Here is a 15,030-nt window from a genome sequence, read left to right on the forward strand (position 1 = left end):
TTTTCTAATGTTTACAATGATTACGTATTTCTTTCATAATCAGAGAAAAAAACCAGAGTTAGAAAAAATATATAATGAAAAAGAAAAATCGATGCCTTATCAAGTCATGAACAAAAACCCAAAAATGCTGAAAGGAACGGCACCACACCATCCAAAGGAATTACCTTTGGCCAGAAGTTGTAGGTTAATTTTGGCTCTGTTTTACTTTCCTTCTCTCCCTTATTTTTCATAAAAATGTGTTATTTCTATGGTGAAAACCACATACAGGTTTTCATACTCTGAAAATGAATGGGGGCAAGACAGTCAGTGGACACTCACCTCATTGTCTGTCTTCTGGGAGAGCAAGCGTCTCTCATTCAGAACCATCCAAAGTGCGGCCAGGAGCATCACGGTTCCGTGACCACAGTCTCCAAACATCACAGCGAACAGGAAGGGGAAAGTGATGATGGTGTAGGGGGCTGTGGAGGGGAGACGCACAATACCTGAGGCCTCAGCACAGCCTCGGGGCCCCCACCTCAGATTCCCTGCCACAGCTCCACGATCTTCATGCGGGCTTCCATAAGTCTTTCTGGTTGTCGTTTCTCACCATCCCCACCCTGACACATGATTAACTGCCATATAAATGAGCGCATCTGTTTCTAGGCATTCTTTTTTTCAATTTTTTTTTTTGAGACAGGGTCTCACTCTGTCACCCAGGCTGGAGTGCAGTGGCACAATCATGGCTCACTGAAACCTCCACCTCCTGGACTCAAGTGGTCCTTCCACGTCAGCCTCTTGAGTAGCTGGAACTACAGGTGCGTGCCACCATGCCTAACTAATTTTTAAAACTTTCTGTAGAGATAAGGTCTCACTATATTGCCCAGCCTGGTCTCAAACTCCTGGTTTCAAGCAGTTCTCCCACCTCGGCCTCCCAAAGTGTTGGGATTACGGGCATGAGCCACTGCACCCAGTCTATGAGTAGGCATTCTTATTCCCCACTTAACAGATGTGCTGAGGCTTAGAGAAGCTGAGTGACTTGTCAAAAATCACAAAGCCAAAAAAAAGAAAAAACTAGAAAAAAATCACAAAGTTTGACAGAACATAAGATCAGCTTTCTCTCTCTAGGTGCTTTCTATACTCTTCTCCACACCCATCTTTTGTCTGTTTCTCCACCATTCACATGCGCCACACACCACCAGCAGTTTGCTCACAGGGACCCTCAACCCAGGAGGCCCCTGCTTTACAGGTCACAAATTAGACTGGGCCTCAGGCTGGAGAAGAACAGCACCAGGCACTGCTTGGATAAAGGGTATCTGGTCTATCCTTTGACTTTATTTTATCTATTTTTTGAGACAGGATCTCGCTCTGTCGCCAAGGCTGGAATGCAGTGGCGCCATCTTGGCTCACTGCAATCTCCGCCTCCAGGGTTCAAGTGATTCTCCTGCCTCAGCCTCCTGAGTAGCTGCGATTACAGGTGCCTGTCACCATGCCCTGCTAATTTTTGTCTTTTCAGTAGAAACAGGGCTTTGCCATGTTGGTCAGGCTGGTCTCCAACCCCTAACCTCAAGCAATCCACATCCTCAGCCTCCCAAAGTGCTAGGATTACAGGCGTGAGCCACCGCGCCCAGCCTACCCCTTTATTTTATTAACCAAGCTAGCAAGATTCCACAGCTTAGGACACCAAGAATCGAGTCTTCTAAGTTCTGTGTACTGGTGTCTTTCCCACACAGTAACTATAGGACTGTGAAGATGCCAAGATACGGCCCTCACTGAATTGGTGAAGGAAATGAACACCGACTTCAGCTGCCGGATGAAGCTGCAGTTTAAGGGCGCACAGGTGAAGACAAAAAGCAAGTCTTTCACCAATCGGCATTTATAGACGACATCACAGGGTATTAGGAAACCAATGAGGATTTTAGGAATCCCACTGCTTGCCCCTACTATCCTACTTCTTCCTCCGATTCCCACAGCTACTACCCTAGCCCCAAGCCTCACAGTTTTAACAAGTTCACCTCCTGGGTCACCTCAGGGGTCCATCTTACCCAGTTTTCACACTGCCCAGTTGTGCAATTAATCGGATCTTTACCTGGGTTTATCTCACGGTAGCTGCCGACACCGTAGGCATCGACAATATTCTGGAAGCCAGCTGTGAATTTATTGGTCCTGTTAAATGTGGGAGGGGCTGTTTTAGATTGCACTGTGGTCATGATGGGGGCCATGGAGGAGCCACTTAGTTCCTGGAGGGGGAAAAAAAAAAGCGACAAAGATGTAAGGAGGAGAGTCTTGGGCTAGATGTCAGCACAAGGGTCACAGTCCCAGCTCCTGCTGTCCCTTACTGAGTGAACTTGGGGCAACCCCTTGATCTCTCTGAGACTCAGGACGTCATGTGTAGAGAGTTAATAGCTTCCCAATACTTATCCAATTCATCTCACAGGAGGGCTGTCAAGAGAACTGAGTCCCTCCGGGAGGGAGTCTCTGACAATCTCCCATCTCCTTCTGCTGTAAATGCGAATGTTATGACTCCTGGCCCTCTATGCTTCCCTCCTCTCCACTTTCTCAATTCATCACCCCCTTCCAAATGGTCCTGACCCTTCCCCAGTTTTTTCCTAATTGCCTGCTTAGACTTTCAAACTCCAATGTGTCACCGACACCACAAAATCCAGGATTCATTGACTTGCCGCAGAGCCAGGTCCCCTCCACAAACTCCTGCCCCTTCAGCAGAGCCTCCATTCTCCCGGATTCCTAGAATCTTGGAATCACGGATTTGTCCCTTCTCTGGTTTCAGTCAGTCGATCACCCACCAAAGCTTGCTAATCCCCCCTTCAGAATCCTTCCTCCGATTCCCACAGCTCACCCTAGCTCCAAGCCTCAGCGTCTCTGCCAGCCTCTCCCCTCTCCATTTATCTAACACCCAGATTGCTCAAGCACTTTTAATACAACAAACAAAAAGCACTATCTTACTCATGTTACTCTCCAGCTTTAAAATCTTCAAAGGCTGCCTATAGCCTAAAGAATGAAATCAAAACTCTTTAGTCTTGTGATCAAGACTACTTAATAATATGCCTTAATCCTCCATTTACACCTTCACCCCTCCCCACACTTCCTCATGGAAACTGGCCACGTCTACACTAGCCACCTCTCTTCTCCACTTGCTCAAGTCTTTTTTCTTTTTCTTTTTTTTCTTCCTGAGACAGGAAGTCCAAGGCTAGAGTGCAGTAACATGATCATAGCTCACTACAGCCTCAAACTCCTGGGCTCAAGCGATCCTCCTGCCTCAGCCTCCTGAATAGCTGGGACTACAGCCATGCAATGCTATTTTGCACACGCTGGTCTTGAACTCCTAGGCTCAAACGATCCTCCCGCCTCAGCCTCCAAAGTGCTGGTATTACAGGCGTGAGCCACCGCATCCATTCTACCTACTTGAGTCTTAACAATTCCAAGCGCTCCCTGTCCAAGAACCGTACAGCCACTGCACGCCTAACAGCACTTGCCATCTGCACATCCAGTGGGATCTGACACCAGCTGGACGAGTGCTCATGGTCCCAGCTTCAATCCTCCCCTGCCTTCGGGAGGCCCCACCCCGCCCCACCTCCCTTCACCTGCTCCCTGGCCAGCCTCCTACCGTTCTGTGCACGCATCACTTCCTCCAGGATGCACCCCTGCCCTGCTCGGCCTGGTTGAAACGCTTTTTAAGTGCCCCATTTAGGTGGTTTTTGGACCATGATGTGGGGATATGGGAGTGCATGAGGAACAGTTTCTGTATTCAAATCCTGCCTCCTGGCTATAGGACTGTGGTCAGGTTACTTCTACTTTCTGTGCCTCCATTTCTTTATCTGTACAAAGGGGATAAAGAAAGCCCCCACCTTCTAATCTATTCCTACTACAAGGCCTTTACCTTCAGATCCCTCTATCTGAAAACCGTTCCTCCCGCTCCCATCTGCCTACTTAGAGGGGGTTTCTTCAGATACCACGAGATCTGCTGTCACCAGATATGCCACCCAGCTAGCAGGGCAGGCTTCCCACCCAGCTAGTTCCCCATCAGCTGAACCAGCTGCATGCCACCCAGTCCTCAACCTAATGGTTTCACTCCTGCCACCCCGTGAAATCATTCAAACAAGCTAATCACATCCTTCCACAGAAACCAAAGGTCACCTCACCCTCATTCACTGCAGAGCCTGCCTCCCGCCGGCCCTGCTGGTTCACTTTGCTCCCAAGCACAGTTCCCGAGGGCAAGCCCTGTGTGGCCCACATGGCATGCAGTGTTCTCCCCGGGCTCTGAGGACGAGTGATTAAAAACAGCTGTCAAGCCCGTCTGTCCAGTGTCGGGGTAATGTGTTCAGCCATCTTGTACTATTTCGGGCAGAGGGGGGTCCCTCCTTCAATGGGGTGAATAACGTGATCAGAACAAGCCTCCTCTCCCCATCCCGCCCCTCACTGTCCCCTGCTTGGTTTCCTGCCCACCACTCATCACTGCTTGAAGTCTCATTAGTCACGGACATACCTCCATGTCCCTTTCTAGAATGTCTATCAAAGCAGAGCCTTGGCCTGCCAGTGCGTAAGCCCTAGATCCATTCCTAGTACACAGGGAATATCTAAGGAATGAATGGAGGGGGTGGTAAGAACTCAACAAGGACAGAGTGCTTAGCGCATTGCTGGCACACAGCAAGCAATCTACATATTTTGGCTCTTATTATAGGTGCTTGGTTATTTGTCTTTCCAGCTAGACTATAACCTCCATGAGGTAACACTTAGTATTTACACTCTAGCAGAGTGGAGCTGGGCATGGTGGTCTGTGCCTGTAGTCCTAGCCACTTGGGAGGCTGAGACGGGAGGATCAACTGAGCCCAGGAGTTTGAGGCTGTAGGGCAGTATGCCCATGCCTGTGAACAGCCCTGCACTCCAGCCTGGGCATCATAGTGAGATCCCCATCTTTAATAAGAAAAAAAAAAAAAAAAGACACCCCCCCCCCCGAACAATAGTCTAGCTGAGACGCTGGCACATGAATGCACAGTATGGTCAGGCATGATGGCTCACACCTGTAATCTCAGCACTTTGGGAGGTTGAGGCAGGCGAGGCGAATCACCTGGGGTCAGGAGTTTAAGACCAGCCCGGCCAACATAGTGAAACCCCATCTGTACCAAAAATACAAAAATTTGCTGGACGTGGTAGTGAACACCTGTAATCCCAGCTACTCAGGAGGCTGAGGCAGGAGAATCGCTTGAACCCGGGAGGCGGAGGTTGCAGTGAGCCAAGATTGTGCCACTGCACAACAGCCTGGGCTACAGAGAGACTCCGTCTCAAAAAAAAAAAAAAAAAAAGGCTCAGTGTGTACTCACCAAAGATCAAAAAATGGTGACCAACTGTCAAACACTGAAAAAACGAAGGAATTTCTTTTATGTCCTCGAGCGGGGTTAAGCACTGACGACACAAAGATGAAAGAAGCAATCCTACCACCCAGTCACTTGAGTTCATGTTGCCCATGAGGCCGACACTCTCTGAGAGCCCAGCAGACGGGGCTGACTCATCAGACCCCCCCCGGCTCCACTTGCCACACACCATGCCTTGCTCCAGTGCCCTCTTGATACGTGTGGCATCTGCCACCGGGAACCAGATCTCGGCGATGACACACTGCTGGGTGACGTCGATGTTGCACATGTTCAGGATGTGGTACACGGCCTTCATCTTCTGCACCTTGATGAGCCAGGAGTGCCAGTTGGCAGCAGCTTCCTGCAGCAGGCGCTGGCGGTGAGACTCTGTTTGTGTTATGACCTATACGAAAAACAACACTCAGGAAAACAGAGAACCTTCACAGAGCTGTTTGACAATGTGCCGAAAATGGAGGGCCACGGGCCACAGCAGCTTCCTCTGCTCTGAGAAGTCTCCTCTGACCTGTGGCTGTCACCTGGCCTTTAACTCTCCTGAGCAGTTTATCTCCCCTCCTAGAGGCTAAAACCCTTAGGCAGAGATTGTATCTTCCTTTTCTTCTAAATTCCTCATTGTCCTATTCTTATGGGTTGAACTGTCCACATAAAAGAGTCCTAAATTCTGAGATCTGTGAATATGGCCTTTTTGGAAAGGGGGTCTTTGTAGATGGAATCAGGTTAAGATGAGGTCATACTGCATTCCAATGGGCCCTAATTCCATATGACCACTGTCCCGATAAGAAACAGGGACACGGAGGCACACAGGGAAGAATACCACATGACAACGGAGGCAGAAATTGAAGGAGGCACCTGCGAGCCAAGGAATGCGGAGGATGGCCCATGGCACCAGAGCCGGGGAGAGGCAAGGAGCGGCTGCCTTCAGGTCTTCGGAGGGAGCACGGCCCTGCTGACGCCTTGATTTCAGACCTCTGGCCTCCAGAACCGCCACAGAATAAATCCCTATTGTCTTAAGCCACCCAGTTTGCAGTAATTTGTTCGAGCAACCCTAAGAGACTCCTACATCTACCACAACGCTTTACATACATAATCCCTCCAATACATGACAAGTGAACAAATGAAGGAATGAATGGACAACTGGGCCCACACAGAATTTATTTAATGGAAATCATTTTTATGTTTTGATGATGCAACAAACAAGGTAATCTTTTTCGGTACACATGGCCTCTGTAAGAGACACACTGTAAGAGACACATGGTGGCTCTAAGATTAATGAGAGCCATGAGGCCCACTGAAGTGTCTCACAAGCCAATACTACCTGTCACTTAGCAATATAATGCTACCTGGCCTGAGGATTTCCAGGAGACAAAAGCACCTCAGCACAGATGAGACTTTCAGAAACCTCAAAGAGCGCAGCCCGAATTAAATGCCTCGGGATCAGATAGTGCCTAAGATTCATCTTTGGCAGGGACTGAACCAAAGGAGAAAGCTGCCCCTGTAGGAGGTGCTCAGCTGGGATCACCTGAAGCCCCCATCATACTAAATGTAAGCACACAGTTAGCAGAATTTCTTTTCCATTCTCCTCATGACGTTTTCATAAAATCAAGCATGGCGTAGTGGGAGGAAAGGACTTCAACGGCTTCAGGGGAAACAGCGTTCTTGACAAGTGACAAAGAAGGAATGGAGAGGATTAAAAAATTAAACACAGGCTGGGCGCAGTGGCTCATGCCTGTAATCCCAGCACTTTGGGAGGCCGAGGCGGGTGGATCACCTAAGGTCGGGAGTTTGAGACCAGCCTGACCAACATGGAGAAACCCCATCTCTACTGAAAATACAAAATCAGCCTGGGCATGGTGGCACATGCCTGTAGTCCCAGCTACTCGGGAGGCTGAGGCAGGTGAGTTGCTTGAACCCGGGAGGCGGAGGTTGCCGAGATTGCACCACTGCACTCCAGCTGGGCAACAAGAGCAAAACTCTGTCTCAAAAAAAAAAATAAATTAAACACAGATTTTCTGGAAAATTAAAGTTGTCTGCTAGCCTAAGGGTTTTGAAAGACGCACATATCTAATTTCTTAACATACTTGTCCAGAGTCTAAAACTGAGTTGACTTCTACCATAGCCACGTGCAGCTACTAAATTTTATTTATTTTATTTCCTTTTATTTTATTTTGAGGTGGAGTCTCGCTTTGTTGCCCAGGCTGGAGTGCAGTGGCGTGATCTTGCCTCACTGAAACCTTTATCTCTCAGGTTTAAACAATTCTCCTGCCTCAGCCTCCCGAGTAACTGGGACTAGACTACAGGTAATGCCTGACTAATTTTTGTATTTTTAATAGAGATGGGGTTTCACCAGTTTGGTCAGGCTGGTCTTGAACTCCTGATCTCAAGTGATCCACTCACCTCAGCTTCCCAAAGTGCTGGGATTACAGGCATGAGCCACCGCACCCAGCCCTAAAATTTAAATTCAATTAAAATTAAAAATAAAAACTAAATGACTTAGTGTCACTAGCCATGTTTCAAGGGCTCAATAGCCACATGTGGCTGGTGACTGCAGCGTTAGACGGCGCAGGCCACATGACCCTTCCGTCACAACCAAAAGTTCTGTTGAACTCTCGCACTGATGGGAGTCTGCCAGCTGAGGGAGGCCAAGCCGTTTTCAGTGATGACTTTCAAAGCTGCTGTGATTGAAGAAAGCGTTCTGATCATAAGCGTGTTGAGTGTCACCCTGGATGGTGACAGACTTCACAAAGACAATGAGTTTGGGATGAATGAATGTTCACATGGTGAAACTAGACTCACTGTTTTTACAGAATTAACCCGTCAGCTTAAACAACCGGGCAATTCAGTGGGAAAATAATCGGTCAAACTGGTTGTTCAACTTAATTGGCTGGGTGGTTATATCATAGATTCCGTCTAGGCCGAGGCTGGCAATAAAGGGTGCCTTTTATCAGATCGGGGTGGCCACCTGAAGGCTGACTAGGGCTGTGGTCAAATCTGAGCCTGGGCAAAGCATTCTTAAGACACAGCATCGTTCCCGCTAGCTTATCGAACAGTTTCCCAGTTGTGAAATCTTCCACAGCCACAACCAGAAAGGCATAGCCAGCATTCCAGCCAGCCTCCCAGTGAGGGCCCTGGGGGGCAGGGCTTGTATGAAAACAGCAGAGGCAGCCCTCCATCAGACCATGCGCCCGAACCCCTCACTCACGGTGATTAAATCTTCCAGCCTCACGTTGACGCTCTCCAACATCTCTCTGCGCTCCACCGCAGGCTCTGGACAAGGGTAGACAGTGGCTCGAAACCTGTTTAATATATTCCAAGGGACACAGGTGGGTTCTTGCTGCAAAGCATTCCGCACCCCCTCTTCTGCTAAGACATCGTTTGCTGACTTTAGATGGCCAGCCTATCCTAGAATAACTGCGTCTTTGGCCACTGGAAAAGGAGTCCCAGTCATCAGGGTTCCCAGTACGTCACTTGTGCTGTGAATTGAGGCTGCAGTTCTGTTATACGAATGAGCTTCATTCAAACCATAAAACCCGTGAGTTGTTAGGTAAATAAGACTGCAGGCTGGACTTGCCTCTTACTTTTAGAATCTAGTAATGTATGAATATCCTCTTTAATGTATTAATATCCTCTGCCCTGAGTCATTTCTGCTTCTACGGAGCTACACGTAACACGATTCTGTAAAATCCCAAACAAGTTAGCCATGCAGTTGGCTCACTCTTCAGCAGTTAATGAAAAGTCTCAGATGGAATAGACTGAAATGGGGAACGTGTCCGCTTTTAGTACCCCTCACATTTTGCGTATTCAAGTTCTCCTATTCATATTCTCACAACTATTAAAAAATCAGTTGGGGCTGACTTTCATGTGAGAAAGTTATTCTACAGCCTTACTGACCTCTAGAAGCCACAGTCGCGTGCATTTGGCACTGCAGATCTCTTTACCCAATCCTGGTCCAAATCACTGAAGAAACAGCCCTTCACTCCCTCTTACCCATCGCAGATCTTCTTGATTTTCTGCCTGAGCTGCTCTCCTTGGTAAAATATGATGAATATGTTCTTCTGAATTTCTTCTTTCTGGAAAATCAGAATAAGTTAAAAAAAAAAGGGGTGGGGTTTCTTTCTGGTTAAAACATAACAGAGAGAAACGTAAAGTCTTGTTTTTAGGCTTACACAATTCATAAATTTAAAACTGGGAAACCGTAACTTTCCCAGTTCCTCTAAGTTCATAGCCCACAGTTGAGAGCAAGGCCATCCAAGACCTCACAGAGGCTGAGGCAGCCTTAAGGTGACAAGCTCCCTGTTCCCGACGCTGGTTGGACCACAGCCAGACCTTACATTCAGCTCTAAGCCCCACACCTAAGAGATGTGATAATAAACAAGAAAACATTTGGAAGAGAATATTGCAAGGCCTAAAACGAATATAGCTGGCTGATAAACTGGCTCACCAGAGTTAATTAACACACAACACTGACATTTTGGGGATGAGTAGGTGTTTGATATTTAACAAAGGTAAAGCCATGCCCAGTTTTTGACTCATACATACAGTTGCTCAGATTTTTTGACTCACACAGTTGCTTGTGTGCCATAAGATTGCTGCTTAGATCACACTTGTCAAGTCCAAGTTGGACAATTCACAAGAAAGGAAGATGTTTTCCACAAGCAGACATGCAAATGTTTAACTCTTACTGCAAGCAAAGAAATACGAGCCGAAACAATGCATTCTTTCATTCTCATTTAGTTTGAGAGGGTAAAGGTAAAATTACAAAACCCAGGCCGGGTGCAATAGCTCACACCTGTAATCCCAGCACTTTGGGAGGCTAAGGTGGGTGGATTGCCTGAGCCCAGGGGTTCAAGACCAGCCTGGGCAACATGGTAAAACCCCATCTCTACAAAAAATACAAGAATTAGCTGAGCATGGTGGTGCTCACCTGCGGTCCCAGCTACCAGGGAGGCTGAGGTGGGAGGGTTGTTTGAGCCTAGGAAGTTGAGGCTGCAGTGAGTCATGATCATACTACTGTACTCCAGCCTGGATGACAGAGTGAGACCCTGTCTCAAAGAAACCCCCCAAAACAAAAACAAAACCTATTGTTGGAAAAGTTATGACAAATCCAACAGACTCATCACACACTATTCAAGGCACTGGAATCAGAAAAGTCACTGAAAGGCCATTTGTCGGGCCCCATCAGGTGTCATTAAAATCCCCACACCCTTTAAGCCAGCAATCCTATTTTCCTTGAACTTGTTTATTATGGAAGTAATTCAAAAGCAAATAAAAATCCACATGCATAAAGATGCTCATCATGGTGTCTACATTCTGGAGAAAAATTAGAAATAAAGTGTCCAAAACAGATAGGTAATGTCACATCAACTGAGTGGACACATGAGGCATCCCTTAAACCACTATCAAAATGAATCCTGTCTTTGGCATTTCCTTACAGGAGCAGGTGGCGGTGTTTTAGGATTTTCAGAGCTGCTGCGTTACTTTATTTCCAAAAGGTTTCTCTACCCATGGAGTCTACCCTGGTCCTTTTCTGAGTCTCTTAAGTTTTCTTTTCTCCTGATCCACCAGAATCAGGAATCTGCTCTAATCTCATGACTTCCCTTTGGTGACCTTTTGGTGTCCACGCTCATCTTTTTCCAGATGCTTTTACTTTCTCTCCCACCATGACTGTTATATGTCAAAACAGGATTATAAAAAGTGATGATTCAATGTCAAATTAAAAAAAAATCTTTATAAGGGATGCACAGTCATATGGGGAGGGATCTCACATTAGGCAAAACAAAGAGGAGAAAAAAATTATTTCCGTGTATACAATAATCATATAAAATTATACCTGTCTATGGCTACAGAGAAAATAGTACAAGAGGCAAAATACAAATGAAGACATTAGAGTGATGACGGGGTTTCTCATTTTTTTTCATAATCTTTCTTATTTTAAATTTCATTTATTTTAAAGTTGTTTTTCATCAAAATGAATTTTTTTATTACAATTAATTTTTTTAGCTTCTAATCTGAAAAAGATGATAGACGCTCAGAAATAAGCCTAGCTTCTTGGAATTAAAGAGTAAGTGGATTAAATACGAACTGGAAGGTGAGACAGCAATATCCGACTGAATTCACAGCAACAACTGTATGGCACTCAGGGCTGAGCCCCCTCAAAGCCTTGTTGTTTGAAGTGTGGGATCTATTGGCAAATATATAATCAGCATTCTCTGGGAGTTGTAAGAACTGCAGAGTCTCAAGCTCCACACAGACCCACTGACTCAGAATCTTTTTTTTTTTTTTTGAGGGAGTCTTGCTCTGTCACCCAGGCTGGAATACAGTGGTGCAATCTTAGCTCACTGCAACCTCCACCTCTGGGGTACCAGCGATTCTCCTGCCTCAGCCTCGCAAGTAGCTGGGACTACAGGTGTGCACCACCGCGCCTGGCTAATTTTAATATTTTTAGTAGAGATGGGGTTTCACCATGTTGGCCAGGATGTTCTTAAACTCCTGACCTCAGGTGATCTGCCCACCTTGGCATCCCAAAATGCTGGGATTACAGGCATGAGCGACCGTGTCCAGCCTTTTTTTTTTTGAGACAGGGTCTCACTCTGTTTCCCAGGCTGGAGTGCAGTGGCGTGATCATAGCTCACTGCAGCCTTGACCTCCTGGGTTCAAGCTGTCCTCCCACCTCAGCTTACTAAGTAGCTGGGACTACCGGCGTGTGCCACCACATCTGGGTAACTTTTTTTTATTTTTTGTAGAGCTGTTGTCTTGCTATGTTGCCCAGGCTGGTCTCGACCCACTGACCTCAAACGATCCTCCCACCTTGGCCTCCCAAAGCGCTGGGATTACAGGCATGAGCCACCATGCCTGGTCTGGAATTTGCATTTTAACAGGATCCCCAGGTGACCTCTATGCTCACGTGCACACTGAAGCTTGAGAAGCTGACTTCAATCAGTTCTCAGTTCTTTAAGACACAGCTGCCGCCTAGGATAGTACTCACATAACTAAGTTCTAGAGAAAAGTATAGCTATGTCTCTGGGAAGAATGAACCAATTATGAGGTATTGATAAGAATCAGCCCTTGAATTGACCTTTCAAATATATATTTTTTAAAAAGGAACAAAGTAAAAGGGAAGGAAAAAAAGGAGAAAGAAAGGAAACAGATATTAGTCTCATCAAACTAAAGACCCCCCGTGTTTTGGGAGAATGAAGCGCTTCTGGTGAGGGCTATGGGAAGTCTCAGAGAAAGTTCTCGCAGCCTGAGGTTCCCACCGTGACAGGATCCTCCAGAGGGGCGTCCATCTCACTGAACTTCAAGTACACATTTCCTCGGCAAATTCGCCACAGCAACCGCTCAAAGGAAGCCATCCTCTCCCTGTTGATCACACCAGCTATGAACCTAGGCAGCCAGAAGGGAAGACGTTCCTGAGGCATAGGGATTGGGGTGCAGAGAGAAGGCCCTGCAGGATATGAAGACACACCATGAAAGGAAGGGCCATTCACTCTATAAGCAGAAGGAACCCAGACACAGCTCTACCGACAGGGGTCCCAAGGCCAGCCTGCATCCAGCCCCAAATTGCCCTAAGTCCCTCTGACCTCCTGGTTTTTTGATATCTTGAAGTTTTCTTAATCATTCCAATACTATATCGTCACTAACTGCAATTAAGAATATGATAGACCGGCCGGGCGCAGAGGCTCATACCTGTAATCCCAGCACTTTGGGAGGCCAAGGTGGGCAGATCACCTGAGGCCAGGAGTTTGAGAACAGCCTGGCCAACATGGTGAAACCTCATCTCCCCTGAAAATACAAAATTAGCCACACATGGTGGCGCGCACCTATGATCCCCGCTACTCAGGAGGCTGAGACAGGAAAATCACTTGAACCTGGGAGGCGGAGGCTGCAGTGAGCCAAGATCATGCCATTGCACTCCAGCCTGGGCAAAAGAGTGAAACTCAGTCTCAAAAAAAAAAAAAAAAGAAAAGAATATGATAGACCATTCATCATAGCATTGTAGCTAATGGTAGCAAATATTCAACAGTGGTCTCTATGTGTTTTTCCAAAAATATTTTAATACTAAGAGGGAAACATATATTGACGTCTATTTTTATCTGTTTTTTCCATTATCCAAGGATGTAGATAACTGCTGACCTAAACTTTTCATGTTAACCAGTGACTTTCACTGGCTTATTACTTTAAATGTACATTGATCCTGTACTACCTTCTGATCAAATATTTCCAATAAATATTTTTATTTTCATTTCAAATTCAATGCCTGGTGCCTCAAATATCAGGCCCTCAAATACATATTGAATAAAAAAATCATAAATCCCAAACTCACAACTTTCAGAAATGCTTTAAAATTCATCAATTTCACTTAGGCACTGAACAAAATCCTACCACTTTGAATTGCCACATTATTTTCATGGCTATAACACATCATATTACTGCTTCTTGGAAATAACTTGATTGCATAACTATCCCATTTCTTTTTTTTTTTAATTAAAAAACTTTTTTGTAGACAGTGCCCAGGCTGGTCTCAAACTCCTGGCCTCAAGTGATCCTCCTGCCTCAGCTTCCCAAAGTGTTGGGATTACAGGCATGAGCCACCACATCTGGCCCCCATTTCTAATTACATTTAAAAATGTATCCCGGGCAACACAGCGAGGTCTCGTCTTTATTAAAAAATTTTTTTAAAGTTAGCCTGGCATCATGGCGCATGCCTGTGGTCCAGCTACTCGCAAGGCAGAGGTAGGAAGATTACTTGAGGCTGGGAGGTCAAGGCTGCAGTGAGCTATGATTGCACCTTTGCACTCCAGTCTGGGCAACAGACCGAGACCCCATGTCAAAAAAAAATACAAATAAAAATTCAGGCCGGGCGCGGCGGCTCACACCTGTAATCCCAGCACTTTGGGAGGCCAAGGTGGGCGGATCACAAGGTCAGGAAATCGAGACCATGCTGCCTAATACGGTGAAACCCCGTCTCTACTAAAAACACAAAAAAATTAGCCAGGTGTGGTGGCATGCGCCTGTAGTCCCAGCTACTCAGGAGGCTGAGACAGGACAATGGTGTGAACCTGGGAGGCAGAGCTTGCAGTGAGCCGAGATCGCATCACTGCACTCCAGCCTGGGCAACAGAGCGAGACTCCATCTCAAAAAATAAAAATTAAAAAAAAAAAAAATTCAAACTCCAAATGCATTTTATTATCAAAGTAATATTTTATTTTATTTTTTTGAGCTGGAGTCTTGCTCTGTTGCTGAGGCTGGAGTGCAGTGGCACGATCTTGGCTCACTGCAATCTCTGCCTCCAGGGTTCAAGCAATTCTCCTGCCTCAACTTCCTCAGTAACTGGTATTACAGGCGTGTGCAAGCATGCCCAGCTAATTTTGTATTTTTAGTAGAGATGGGGGGTTTCACTATGTTGGCCAGGCTGGTTTCAAACTCCTGACCTCAAGTAATCCACCCACCTCAGCCTCCCATAGTGCTGGGATTACAGGTGTGAACCAGCACGCCCAGCCCCCAAAATAGTACTCTAAAGAGAAAGGAAAAACACATGTCCCCATAGCCTTGTTCCAACGCCAGGGAAGAGCTGTGATAACCCATCTGAACAATGATCCCCACAGCTTCCCATGGGGGAGCAATATAAACATTGCAGTCTTCAGGCTCAAGGAGGTGAGTGTCGCCACTA

The 15,030-nt window shown here is 46.5% G+C and overlaps 1 protein-coding gene across 25 annotated transcripts in view; it reads right to left on the reverse strand.

Annotated features, from left to right (window-relative positions):
• Positions 1-15,030, reverse strand: part of ATP6V0A4 (ATPase H+ transporting V0 subunit a4) — a 91,860-nt gene that overhangs the window by 40,746 nt on the left and 36,084 nt on the right. For 20 of the 25 annotated variants that reach the window (XR_012432918.1, XR_012432917.1, XR_012432916.1 and 17 more), the window contains 6 exons: positions 12,617-12,743; positions 9,348-9,430; positions 8,563-8,656; positions 5,536-5,748; positions 2,066-2,216; positions 319-458 (listed from right to left, as the gene is read on the reverse strand). Coding sequence is in view for 21 of the 25 variants with exons in the window: in XM_045388295.2 (XP_045244230.2) it covers positions 319-458; positions 2,066-2,216; positions 5,536-5,748; positions 8,563-8,656; positions 9,348-9,430; positions 12,617-12,743 (808 nt within the window). In the remaining 4 variants the exon portion in view is untranslated. Of the gene's footprint in view, positions 1-318; positions 459-2,065; positions 2,217-5,535; positions 5,749-8,562; positions 8,657-9,347; positions 9,431-12,616; positions 12,805-15,030 lie in introns of all 25 variants that reach the window. The other 5 variants (XM_074036072.1, XM_074036073.1, XM_074036075.1 and 2 more) reach the window with 2 other exon arrangements.

The sequence above is a fragment of the Macaca fascicularis genome, chromosome 3 (assembly GCF_037993035.2).
Source record: "Macaca fascicularis isolate 582-1 chromosome 3, T2T-MFA8v1.1".
NCBI classification, from domain to species: Eukaryota; Metazoa; Chordata; class Mammalia; order Primates; family Cercopithecidae; genus Macaca; species Macaca fascicularis.